We start from the raw sequence: 13,293 nt of genomic DNA, 5'->3' as shown, positions 1-13,293 counted from the left end.
TCTAATCGCATAATGATTATTTTCCTATATAATCCAAACAAAATGTGTCATTTTGTCACAACCTGTAGCTATAGAAAATGTATTATATTTTTGAACATATCACAATATATATACTACGTTTTGGCAAAGTATGATAAAATTCTATAATTTTTATTTAATATCCCCATGCCACCTAAAGCAAAACTTAAGATATCTTTCTAATTACATGTGATTGAAAAGTAATGTGTATGTAAAATTTTGAAAATGTTTACGCATGTTTAAATATAAAATTCGAAAAGAAATTGTCAAGCAATTTAAAGTCTAGTATTTGACTCGAAAATTTTACCTTAAACATTTGAATTAGTATTAATTTATATAATTAATTGTATATCAAAATTCTTTTGAAAAATATGCGTTTTTTGTTCCAAAAAATATTTACCTTGGAATTCATTTCTATACAAAATAAATGAACAAACAATGAAGCAGGCGATTGCTATTCCAATTAAGTTTTTCTTCATTCGGTTGATACAACCGGCGCATATTTCCCGCATATACATGTATACTAGTTAGAGAAGTATTGACATAATATTTTACAACGTGGCTATATGTCCCAGTTGTTAGAGAAACATGTTGTAAAATATTTTACAACGTGGCTATATCTCCCAGTTGTTAGAGAAACATGTTGTAATAAATGATATAATAAATATATTGTAACTAAATTTATCTCTCTTAAATAAGCTTTTATTTGTGAATTTCCTAATTTTTTTTAAATCAAGCTATAAAAAGTCAAAATAACTAAAATTATCTCTTTTATAATCCTGCAACAATATCCACAAACTAGTTCTATAGTTGAACATTTCACTATCAATCTTAGTAACTGATCCTTCTAGTTGTTTTAAAAGTTCCACAGGCAGCAGACTATATGACTCTAGAAATACTTCCTTTTTCTGATATTTGACCTTTGACTTGGATGTTTTCGAATTTGACGATTTCATAACAAGATCTTTGTACATCGTAACATTGAAATTTTCCGGAAGTGAAATAAGAGGGAACTTATGGTTTTTATCAATTACCCCTCTCATTTGAAATCCTCGCCAAGTTCTCAGACAAGCTTCATAGAAGGTTATACATTTTTCAATGGCGTATCTCCGTTCGAACATAAACGCAATTCTAGAGATAACATCCGAAGATAAATGTTCTTTGTCCATTCGGAAATCGAAACCATCGATATGGAGTTCTTTCCTATTTATAAGCTGCTTGATAGTATGTTTAAAATCCTGCATTATCGTTTCAAGTTTCCATACGTAATCGTAATGGATCAGACAAGGTTTACAGTGTGTGTGCATTGGCGTAAAGTGTGGTTCCTCCATGTTCTTTTCTCGAGTACTAACATGGACGACATACTGAATAAATTCTAAGAACGTAACATTGTGTCCACATGACTGTTCCTTCACTGACGAATTAGGTCTAAATTGTTTTATAATATACCCTCCTCTCTTTTTCCAAAATATTGGACTTGGCAAGAAAAACTTATCTATGTATCCAGATAAAAGTCTTTCGAAAGGATCTCGCACTATCATTATCCTTGTATAGTTATCTCCCTTGTGTTGCTGTTGATTTATGTCTTTGTCAGTCCTACCATACTCTGACTGACGGTTAAGTGTTGTATTCCTCGCAAGTGTATAATTTTGAAAATGTCTAAAGAAATTTTTCATGAATGATGAACCAACTTTTTCTATCCAACAGTATTTTACACGCAATATTTCGTCAATAAGAGGTTGGTGTACAAGCTTTCTGTTTGGATATAAATTGGGATGATATTTACAAAACTGTTTTAAATGGTTGATCCGTTCCTTTAGCGTAGAGTTGTATTGTTCATCGTCAAGGTTCTGAATAAAATGAAATCGAAATCAGGTTATTTATTTTACTATTCTTTAAAATAAAAAATTAAAAACTTAAGATAATTTGCAGTCGACATTCACAATCAGAAAATGGACGAACTATTAAACAAAGTATCTGAATAGTTAACAATATAATACAGTACCTTTTCCAAATATTCATTTTTATATTTGAACTATATTGTTAAATAAATTGGTATTTAGCCTAATGCCCAGTGACAAATATAAGAGAAGTCAATGATGACAATATTTATATTTCGTTCATCGGGATTGGCAAATAAAATTGAGAATGGAAATGGGGAATGTGTCAAAGAGACAACAACCCGACCAAATAAAAAACAACAGCAGAGGGTCACCAACAGGTCTTCAATGTAGCGAGAAATTCCCGCACCCGGAGGCGTCCTTCAGCTGGCCCCTAAACAAATATATACTAGTCGAGTGATAATGAACGCCATACTAATTTCCAAATTGTACACAAGAAACTAAAATTAAAATAATACAAGACTAACAAAGGCCAGAGGCTCCTGACTTGGGACAGGCGCAAAAATGCGGCGGGGTTAAACATGTTTGTGAGATCTCAACCCTCCCCCTATACCTCTAACCAATGTAGTAAAGTAAACGCATAACAATACGCACATTAAAATTCAGTTCAAGAGAAATCCGAGTCTGATGTCAGAAGATGTAACCAAAGAAAATAAACAAAATGACAATAATACATAAATAACAACAGACTACTAGCAGTTAACTGACATGCCAGCTCCAGACTTCAATTAAACTGACTGAAAGATTATGATTTCATCATATGAACATCAGGCACAATCCGTCCCGTTAGGGGTTTAGTATCATACCATCATAACATATATGAGAAGAACATAACCCGTGGCATGCAAACAACTGTTTTTAGAATAAATGTGTTTAAATCCGATGCAAAGACCTTATCAGTGACTCAATATTAACGCCAAAATATGCAATCTTAATGACTTGACAACAGTATCGTAATTATATCCCTTCTTAATAAGTCTATTCAAAGGTTTTGTAAGTTTCTGAGGTGAATACTGACACCTTTGTGCTTTATAAAGAATATTACCATAAAAAATTGGATGTGAAATACCTGAACGTATTAGAAGTCTGCATGTTGAGCTATATTTACGAATGATGTCTTTATACCGATGATTAAATTTAGTAAATGTTTTGACTAGTTTGTGATATCGAAAACCCTGGTGTAATAATTTTTCAGTAATACATAAATTTCTCTCGTTAAAATCTAAAACATTGTTACATACACGAACGAATCGTACCAGTTGAGATATATAAACACCATAAGATGGTGACAAGGGAACGTCACCATCTATAAACGGATTATTAACGATAGGAAATGAAAAATCATCCCTTTTATCATAAATTTTAGTATTCAGCTTTCCATTAGTGATATAGATATCAAGATCGAGAAAAGGGCACTGGTCATTGTTAGTATTAGCTTTATTTAAAGTAAGTTCAACAGGATAAATTTCATTAATATACATACTGAAGTCGTCATTATTGAGAGCCAAAATGTCATCCAAATATCTAAAAGTATTATTAAATTTGTTTATCAGATGTTGTTTCGATGGGTCTTTGCTTATTTTTGTCATAAATTGTAACTCATAACAATACAAAAACAGGTCCGCAATAAGTGGTGCACAGTTAGTCCCCATTGGAATTCCGATAATCTGACGATATACGGAATTTCCAAAGCGAACAAAAATGTTATCTAGTAAAAATTCAAGGGCATATATAGTATCAAAGCATGTCCAATTAACATAGTTTTTTTGTTTATTGCTACTAAAAAATGACCTAAAAGAGTTTGAACATATATATTCACATTCTGATTTTTTGAATGCCCATTTAATTAGGTGTGTGAATTTTTTCTTAATGAGAATGTGAGGCAATGTGGTATACAGGGTAGAAAAATCAAAACTTTGAACAGATTCAAAATCACCAATATAAGCATGCAATTTATCAAGTACTTCCAACGAGTTCTTGACACTCCAAAAGTAATTTATTCCACTATTTTCGAAGGCCTTATTTGAACAATTTATTATCAGGTTTTTAATTGTACCAAGTGTGCTGGTAAGAAGAATAGACAATTTATTAGTTGAACAATGGCTTGAAGACGAAATAAATCTATATTTGTAAGGGGTTTTGTGTAGCTTCGGAAGCCAATACATAGTTGGGACTTTCATTGTATTTGGCTCTGCTTGTAAAGCGGTGGCTAAAAGTTTATGTTTGTTACAGATTTCGTTTTCTGAAAATGGAATCAGTTGGAATGTTGGTGAATTGGTGATTTCCTTTTTCAGAACCTCAATGTAAAATTTACGTCAAACAATAATAATATTATTAGCAGCTTTATCTGCCGGGACAAAAACAAATTCCTTGGCTAGTTCTTTTAGTTTATGTTTGATACGAGAAATAGGTTTATTGTGGTTATTGTTTATAGTAAAATGTTCTTTAAAATGTTGAATACGTATATCAACTATCTTCATTACTGAATTAAAAAAAGAATCCAAAGATTTTTTGTCAGCTTTTTCCCGTTTTATCCATTTCATACAGTAAGTATGGAGTGAGTCGTGGATGATATTACGACACTCATTCCAATTAATAATTGACGGGGGACGATATTTAGGTCCTTTACTGAGGAATGATTTTAAACTCTCGGTCTTGAACGATGTTAAGATCTCCTAATATACCATGGGAAATGGGTGCATAAATATATTCGGAATTACTGCAATTACATGAAGTAGGTGTATTTTCACTGATATTAACATCTTTACACAATTGACTATAATTAAACACAAATTTCCGGGTAGATTTCTTGTAAATATAACAAATGAGAGGTAGCTCAGTATTGTCAAAATATCCAGGAATTTGTTCTTTAACAGAATGGTCGTTAAATATACCGGCAATATTTACAAAATCAAAGCCTTTATTGACATACTTAATTTTAATAAAATGTTTTTTATGATCTTCAGGGCGATCAATTTTGGGAAATAATTTAGAATAACAATATGCCATAATAATTTGAACAATTTCATACTTAGGACTGCTATATGAAATTGTGTTGCAATCCTCCAAAATTTTATTTAACTTATAAACCGGTAACGAACAGAGTTTTGTTAACAGATAATGTCTGCCGTTGTTTTTTGAAATAGAAATTAGGTCCGAAATATTGGTATGATTGGCCCGAAATTTTCTTTGATTGCGATTTGTTCTACGACCGTGAGAACGTTTTTTACGAACAGTTTTAGAAACTATATCCAAAATGTTAACGGAATTGGTTCTAGATATATTACCAATTCCCATGATATTATCATTTAGACCGAGAGGGTAAACTGTCTGTAATTTTTTAATCCAATTTAATTCAATTATTTTCCGTGATCGTACAAACTTTGAATGCGATTCACCAGGCTGCTTATTTACTACTTCTAAAGGTTGAACTGCTAAATATTTAAAAGGATGGTTGTGCTTCTTAAGGTGTTGGTAAATAATACTTTTGAATTTATTGGGTCTTTTAAAACGATACAGATGTTCTTGAGTGCGTTTAGATAAATATCGTCCAGTTTCTCCTACGTACTGAATACCACACCCCGGTTTGTTTCATGTGAGTAAATAAATAATACTGTTTGTTTTTCAAGTTATATCAGTTTCAAAATTTAAAGAAAATGTGCGACCATTAAACGTGGACCTTACCGTATTGTTGGTGGAAAGACGGGGACATGTAAGTCATTTTTTGGCATGACACTTATCGATAGAAGGGTAACCACGATTTTTATTGTTAAAAATGTTAGCGATGGTATTATTTTTAGATAACCGATTTTGAAGATTGAGACGTGTGGATACCCTTTGAACAAGTTTAGTATTTAGTAATTTTCCATTTCTAAGCTTCATAATTGTTTTGTTAGTGAATTATATAATAAAGGAGCAAAGATTGGCGTCCAGAACATGAACCAGCATACAATAATTGAAGTTATATAAAATGGATAAATTTGTTCGGCTAAAAATGTCAAACGCTATCAGTATTAAATAGTAGAATAGGGCTGAATATTGAAATACTACTTTTTGATAAATATTCCTAAAGTAATGAATTAGAGCAGTTCTCGCTCGGACACACACTCCATAATCTAGTATATTATAAGAGCATAAACCTGAAGCACGGGGAGGCACTCTACTGCCTCCACACGGCACTAAAGACAAACTCTGTAAAAAAATGTATGTTATAACTTACTTTTCTGCTGTATCATGAATTTCTATTTCAACGCATCCATTACTTATACTTTATTTGCTGTTATTTTTTGGTTGACAATATATGTAGTCTTAGATGCAAGATTTTTGTATTAGTTGTTATTGACTTTGAACTACATGTAGCTGTCAGTATAACTGCGAGTCTCAGATCTGTACTTCGCGTCTGTTTGTTGTTGGGTGTAACAGTACCTGTTCACGTCCACTCTGTGTTTTTGTTAAATGTATTTCTATTTATGTTCGTTTGAAAGCTTAACTTTTCGACTGATTTTATAGTTTGTTCTTATGTTTCTTCAGTGCATGGTTATACTGTAAAACATTTGTCGAGGTTTGGAGAAGGGTTGGGCACCCGCTAACATGTTTAACCCGCTACCTTCTGTATCTGCCTGTAACAAGTCAGGAGACTATAATTCCATGGTAGCCGTTTATTGCTGTACTAAATAATTTGTTTTCTTTTATTTTTTTTTAGATAATTTAAGCCGTTGGTTTTCTCGTTTGAATTGTTTAATATTTGACATTTCAAGGCCTTTTATAGCTGACTATGTGGTATGGGTTTTGCTCTTTGTTTAAGGGCGTAAAGTGACCTATAGTTGTTAATTTGTGTATCATCTTGTTCTCTTGAGGAGAGTAGTCTCATTGGCAATCTTACCACGCATATTTTTTTTTAAATATATAGAGTGATACAAGGCTACTTTTTTATTGTCTCTCCTATGGTTAGTAAATATTAAGTTACTTAAAGTCGCAGTGTGTGTTTTTGTGTTTCTTAGGCTATTTATATTTTGTATATTGATCACAGTAAATAGGGTTACAAATGCCTTCGTATACCAAATGCTAGCTTTCGTCGATAATTTGAAAAATAGAATATATCCACGGTAACCAATTTTAAATTTTGACATACTCGATGTGATTTATAGACTAAAAAACTGGACCGTCTGTAATAATTTTTACCTCATCCAACAGTGTTGCTGCATTAGAACCATTCGGTAACAGAAGTATTGGTTTTCCTGAAGTAAAAAAAGTTAAATTTGTGGTTGTGCATTAAAGTAAAAGATTATATTACAAAGACTTATTTGCATTGTGGTATAGGGTTTTCAAATGATTATTTTTTTAAGTTTCAGTAATCTGTCTTTTAGTATAATTAGTTTCTAAAAATGCGTGAAAAAGTTCTTTAAATCTTCACTAACATTTTTCATAGATCCTTTTCATAACCTTATTAACTAAGTTCAGTAACATCTGTGGTTGTTTGTTTGTTTTTGTCTTTATACAACGTATATTTTAGCCAAAAAAAAGTCTTATACGACATTTTGGAAGCCCAGCGACGAAGTGGTCATTCGTTTCTTTGAATGCTTATGACGTCTATTACTAAATCAGTTGGTGGTGTTTTCAATGATAGTTTTGTAATCTATGGTTGCTTACATCCACACCCTTTGACATCTAAAGGACGCTGTCTTGTTAGCAATCATAACTCATTTCTTTATGCTTATTATGCGTGAAAGTGTAGAGTAGTGTGCGGATTGGAGCTGGAACGGACGGGGAGTTTGAAAATATTGCTTTGATCATTTAAACTAGGCGAAATTACATGTTATCCTGTTTCAAAGCGGGAAATAACATGCTTACCCTGCCATCTTGTGAATTTATCTTGCCCTAGACAAAATAGTACTTTGCAGATTTCGTTAACATGACTTAGGGATGTACTTTAACTTGATTGTAATCTTTAAGATCTTGAATTTAGCATTGAAACTAGAAGTCAGAAGAGAGTTTATTAAGGAACAAGATAAGCTAGAAATATTGAGAGGTTATGTGGCTCCTTTTCCAAGATATTCTTTTTTTTAAATAACAGGAAAAGGCTGACTCGGACTTATACGTCATATTTGCATTGGTATTATTTTGGTCTCAATTTGAATTTGAAAGAAATGTAATCTCAAATCTGCTTAAATTTTGGTAAATGACTTTTCATGATCTATTTAAGTCTTAGTTATTTGAAAGAAAAATGGGTGTTGCAGGGCAAAATATTTTAGCCTGTATCGAAGGGAAAAAAGCAAGAGTCCGAACATCTGACAAAAAATCCTACACGTAAACCTGAACTTAGTACATCCTCAAGGTAGTATGTGTTGTCTTTCGCCATCTTGGATTGTAAATAAGAGAGAACCTTAGGTCCAGATTTTCAGTCAAATTTGCAAAATAGTATAGGGAATGCAAACGACTATAATGTGAATTATCATATAAAAGAATAAATTTTTAAGATTTTAATTTATGAATAATGATATTTTCAAAAGTATCATTTTATATTTTACTTGATTTTTTTGTTTTGTTTCTGTTTGTAAATAAGCATTTTAAGGGGAGGTAACTCTGAAATAGTGCATTTTGGAAGCTACATGAAATTTTCCTATTTTGTATCTTATCCGGAAAAAAAGAACGGTGACCATATCTTTTCTTTTACAATTCCATCATTTAGTTTAGCTTCTAATCGTATTATGATTATTTTCCTATATAATCCAAACAAAATGTGTCATTTTGTCACAACCTGTAGCTATAGAAAATGTATTATATTTTTGAACATATCACAATATATGTACTTCGTTTTGGCAAAGTATGATAAAATTCTATAATTTTTATTTTATACCCCCATGCCACCTAAAGCAAAACTTAAGATATCTTTCTAATTACATGTGATTAAAAAGTAATGTGTATGTAAAATTTTGAAAATGTTTACGCATGTTTAAATATAAAATTCGAAAAGAAATTGTCAAGCAATTTAAAGTCTAGTATTTGACTCGAAAATGTTACCTTAAACATTTGAATTAGTATTAATTTATATAATTAATTGTATATCCAAATTCTTTTGAAAAATATGCGTTTATTGTTCCAAAAAATATTTACCTTGGAATTCATTTCTATACAGAATAAATGAACAAAAAATGAAGCAGGCGATTGCTATTCCAATTATTTTTTCCTTCATTCGGTTGATACAACCGGCGCACATTTTATTGAGAAGAAAACATTTATAACCTTTAAGTTAAATAGTTGAGGGACATCCAATTAATATAAATAAAGATAAGATCTGATATTAAGTATTTAATATCCAACACCTATCATTTTATTAGTATCGTAATGTTTTATGACCCAGGCCTTTCAAGGATCAACTAATAATGATATACATGTTTGGACCTTATTTCCACTGTGTCTAAACGACCCCAACAAAAAATGTTTTGACTCGATAGTATCTAATTTCAAGTACGGTGACGGACTAACAAATATTTATTCTTAAGAAAAGGGCCCATAAAGAGCATATAAATCAACACATATGACAAAGTTCATACAAAATTCACACATAAAAAAAGCACATGCACTCTAGCATATATACCGATTATATTAATGATTAGATATGATTTAGAACAAATATGGAAATATGATTATAAAAAATATGTATATGATAAGAGGAAGCCAATACAAAGAGGAATAACTCTATTAATTTATCCGAAGTTAACTGTTATCCTTTTTTCCCCGTCTGATCTGGATTTTTTTTTTTTTTATAAAGGTATAGATTAAAATCTGTATTAAAAACTGAATCTTCATTTGTCATTATCCAGATACAGAGACTTAGATAAAAGTTAGGATTTCTGATTGCATATTTGTTAAAATCCAAGTATACGTACGTACATTGACCTATAATGATTAACTTTTATAAATTGTTATTTGGATGAAGAGTTGTCTCATTGGCAATCATACCACATCTCCCTATATCTATATAAGTTTATTAAATTGTAGAATATAATACAGATATTACTACTTTCGTTTGTGAGATGCATTATTTTCAATTAACGTTATATATTTATGATCATTAATTGAGAAATTGGTAAAATTGCAAAACAATAGGAAAAAGGTGTACCTTTTCACGTATTAGTTATTTTTTTTTTATTATATATATATACCACACAATGCATAAGAAACACATACGAAAAGAAATCATTATATTCATGGAACTGCTGCCTAATATTTTACATATACATGTACATGTATATATATGTACCGAACGTAAGGGAATAATATGATCACGTTTTTTTGTTCGATTTTTTTTCTGAAAATTGACATGTACATTGTAACGCTTACTAGTACATTCATATTGAAGGAATAAATTACTTTTTAAAATATTTGGCACGCGTTTATGTTTTTCTTTCTTCCTTCTAAATGTGCAGTCTGATTCCAAATGCAACAACTATCCCTCAGAGTTAAAATGACGAAAATAAAAGCTCATACTTGTCACGGTTAGGCCTTCAAGAATCAGGGGGAAATATCGTTAAGTGAGCTTTAAAAGGCGCCAACATAAAAATATTGTCAACAATTCACACGAGAAAATTAGTAGTTATCTTATTGTATTTTTTACGATGTGTGAGATTTTTCTTTGGGTATATATGCGTGCTCTATGCTGCACATGCTTGTCAATTTAATATGTGCGTGCTTGTTGATTTATTATAAGGTGTGCGTGCTTGTAACTTAGATATATGCCATTCGTAGTAATTTATCGTTGGATATGTAGAAAAATTCGTCCGTTCGGAACAAATCTTAACTTTAGTAGCTTCTTTCATACGGGCCTAAAATATATGAGTGCTTGGTCGTTTAATGTTTAAAATCTTTCTGTTCTCTATTTGTAATTCATTGTAAATCTTTCAGCTCATTTAGGAATGTCGCATTTAATATTTCTATGAAAAGTTTACTATTAGTTATTTTAATAAACATTGTTATTTATAATGAAAAATAATCATATTTTTTTTTTCATTTTCGCTTTAATGCTAAAAGAAGAAAGGGACTTTGGCTAGTTATCAAAGTGTTAAATCACAATTTATTCCACGCTTATACCAATACATTTAAATGTTAGACTGACCTGAGATTACTGTTATAGTAATCTCAGGACTGACTGAATTTTATTTTAATAATGAACTGATGTTTATATACAACTTTGGATATTTGCATAGAAATCAATGCAATTCAACATAGTTACGTTTATTAATAAATATTTCAAACTTTAAATTTTTAAATGTTGGCATAGACTGAGTTCCCCGTTTGTTTATACCTTATGCAATCTATAAACAGACTCCTTAAGTACATAAAATATGGAAATTATTTAAATGTGATAAATAATTGAAATAAAAAAGTAACCTTGCTAATAAATGCATTATATGTTGTTTATATTGCAAACCAAATATTATGAATGTACTTGACCTAAAATCAGATAAAATACTATAACATTACATATTATATTTAGACATCAAATAGTTATATTCAAGAAGAGGATGCTAATGTTAACTTGATCAAATTAAAATGATGATATCTTTGAGGATTAAAATTCAAATAAATATGCAGCGGCGTCACCAACCCCAAACTATCCGCCATTATATTCTGTCGATCTCTGATTGTGTCATCGAAAGTGTCGTAAAATTTGTCTTAAGATATATCTTAGGACAAATTAAAGGAAATTCTTAGGTTTGTCGTATGATAAATATGAGACTACCTCGAAGGTATCCTAAACTAATCTTAACAAAGATGTCCTATCGTATTTCTCATTGCCGTAAAATAATGCAATAATTTTAACAATACTATACAAAAATAGTAGGATTTCTGCATGCTACATTAGGTTTTACACATATCATCTTTAAACTTTAGTCTTATATTCAAAATATAATTTTAAACTATTTTTAATCAAGTAAAGAACGAAAATTTATAAGAAAATATCATTTAAAATAAATACAATTTATACCGTTAAATTATGTACAAATGCAGATACAGTTAAATATATGCATGATATGTGTACGAAATATATGTTTAGTTATAAACAAGTGTGGATAGTATATTTGGGTGTTTTCTGACAAAAAAAGTTCTCTGGTTTTTCCCCATAGGGATCTTTGTTGTGCACAGTGACAGCTAAAACTGTACCAAATTTTTAAAATAGCAGCGTCTTTATTTTAATATTGAAGTTACAGTTCAAGACGGTCATGGAGGGACACTACTTTAAATCAGTGCCGACAGTTTTTAGATTTTATTTAGCTAAACATTGCTTTTAATATCAAATCTACATTTTGTACATATTGGCCAACGTACTATGAGTGCTTGATGTATATGCTATAAAATTGAGAATGGAAATGGGGAATGTGTCAAAGAGACAACAACTCGATCAAAGAGCAGACAATAGCCTAAGGCCACCAATGGGTCTTCAATGCTACGAGAAACCGCCGCATCCGGAAGTGCGCTTCAGCTGGCCCCTAAACAAAAATGTATACTAGTTCGGGGATATGAACATTCCTGTAAATAAATTTTGTTCATGTGCAAAGTTACATTGGAGGATTTCCTTTTAACATTTTAACTTTAAAATACATTTGTAAATTCTTCTTGAAAACACTAAAGTTTATAACAAACTGGGAATGTGTCTATGGGACATAGATGATGCCCCCGCTTGCATATCATATCAAGTTATTAAAGGACATGATAACTGAAATCAGTAAAAGTTACCCTATACCCAAATGTACTTGATCCGAGTTTTGTGGTATTTAGTATAATTGTGTATAAGTTTCATAAAATCTAGTTGATGCAAACTTAAACGAGAGAACGGAAACGACAAATTCAGCAATTTTTTTCAATTTATAAAGGGGCATAACTCTAGAACGGTTTACGTGAAACCCTAAACATTCAAACTTGATCTACATTTTGTTGTAATTAGCATTGTGTATAAGTTTCAATTGAGGCAAACTTTAGTAACGGAAACAAAAATTTCAGCATTTTATTCGTTTGTAAAGGCATTGTGTATAAGTGTCATAGCATTTCGTTTAGGCAAACTAAAGTTCAATGAAGTTAGAGAACGGAAACGAAAAAATCAGCAATTTATTACATACATGTAACTCTAGAACGGTTTAATGATGCTCCCAAAATTCATACTGGATCTGTATGTTGTGGTAATGAGCATTGCTTATAAGTTTAATGGCAATTGGTTGAGGCAAACCAATTAAAAAGTTATAGAACAGAAACGAAAAATTCAGATTATATTTTCATTTGTTAAGAGGCATAACTCTAGAACAGTTAAAGTGAATCCACCAAAATTCAAACTTGATCTGTGTTTTGTGGTAACAAGCATTGTTAATAAGTTTCACAA

At 30.9% G+C, this 13,293-nt stretch overlaps 1 protein-coding gene across 1 annotated transcript; it reads right to left on the bottom strand.

The window, feature by feature from the left end:
* Nucleotides 1-755: 755 nt before the first annotated feature.
* LOC143074069 (carbohydrate sulfotransferase 11-like) lies at nucleotides 756-9,264 on the bottom strand. The gene is made up of 3 exons (XM_076249616.1): nucleotides 9,033-9,264; nucleotides 7,101-7,156; nucleotides 756-1,868 (listed from the first exon to the last, which is right to left on the bottom strand). The coding sequence occupies exons 1-3, from the start codon at nucleotides 9,133-9,135 to the stop codon at nucleotides 756-758; spliced, it is 1,272 nt and encodes a 423-aa protein (XP_076105731.1). The 5' UTR covers nucleotides 9,136-9,264.
* Between the last annotated feature and the right edge of the window lie 4,029 nt (nucleotides 9,265-13,293).

The sequence above is a fragment of the Mytilus galloprovincialis genome, chromosome 5 (genome assembly GCF_965363235.1).
Source record: "Mytilus galloprovincialis chromosome 5, xbMytGall1.hap1.1, whole genome shotgun sequence".
NCBI lineage: Eukaryota > Metazoa > Mollusca > Bivalvia > Mytilida > Mytilidae > Mytilus > Mytilus galloprovincialis.
This window is presented reverse-complemented; position numbering and strand designations above follow the sequence as displayed.

Coding starts and splice junctions, on each gene's coding strand:
- LOC143074069 (XM_076249616.1), bottom strand. CDS start 9,135: ATGTGCGCCGGTTGTATCAACCGAATGAAGGAAAAAATAATTGGAATA. Junction 7,157..9,032: donor GTATAGAAATGAATTCCAAG/GTAAATATTTTT, acceptor TTTTTACTTCAG/GAAAACCAATACTTCTGTTA. Junction 1,869..7,100: donor CAGCAACACTGTTGGATGAG/GTAAAAATTATT, acceptor CATTTTATTCAG/AACCTTGACGATGAACAATA.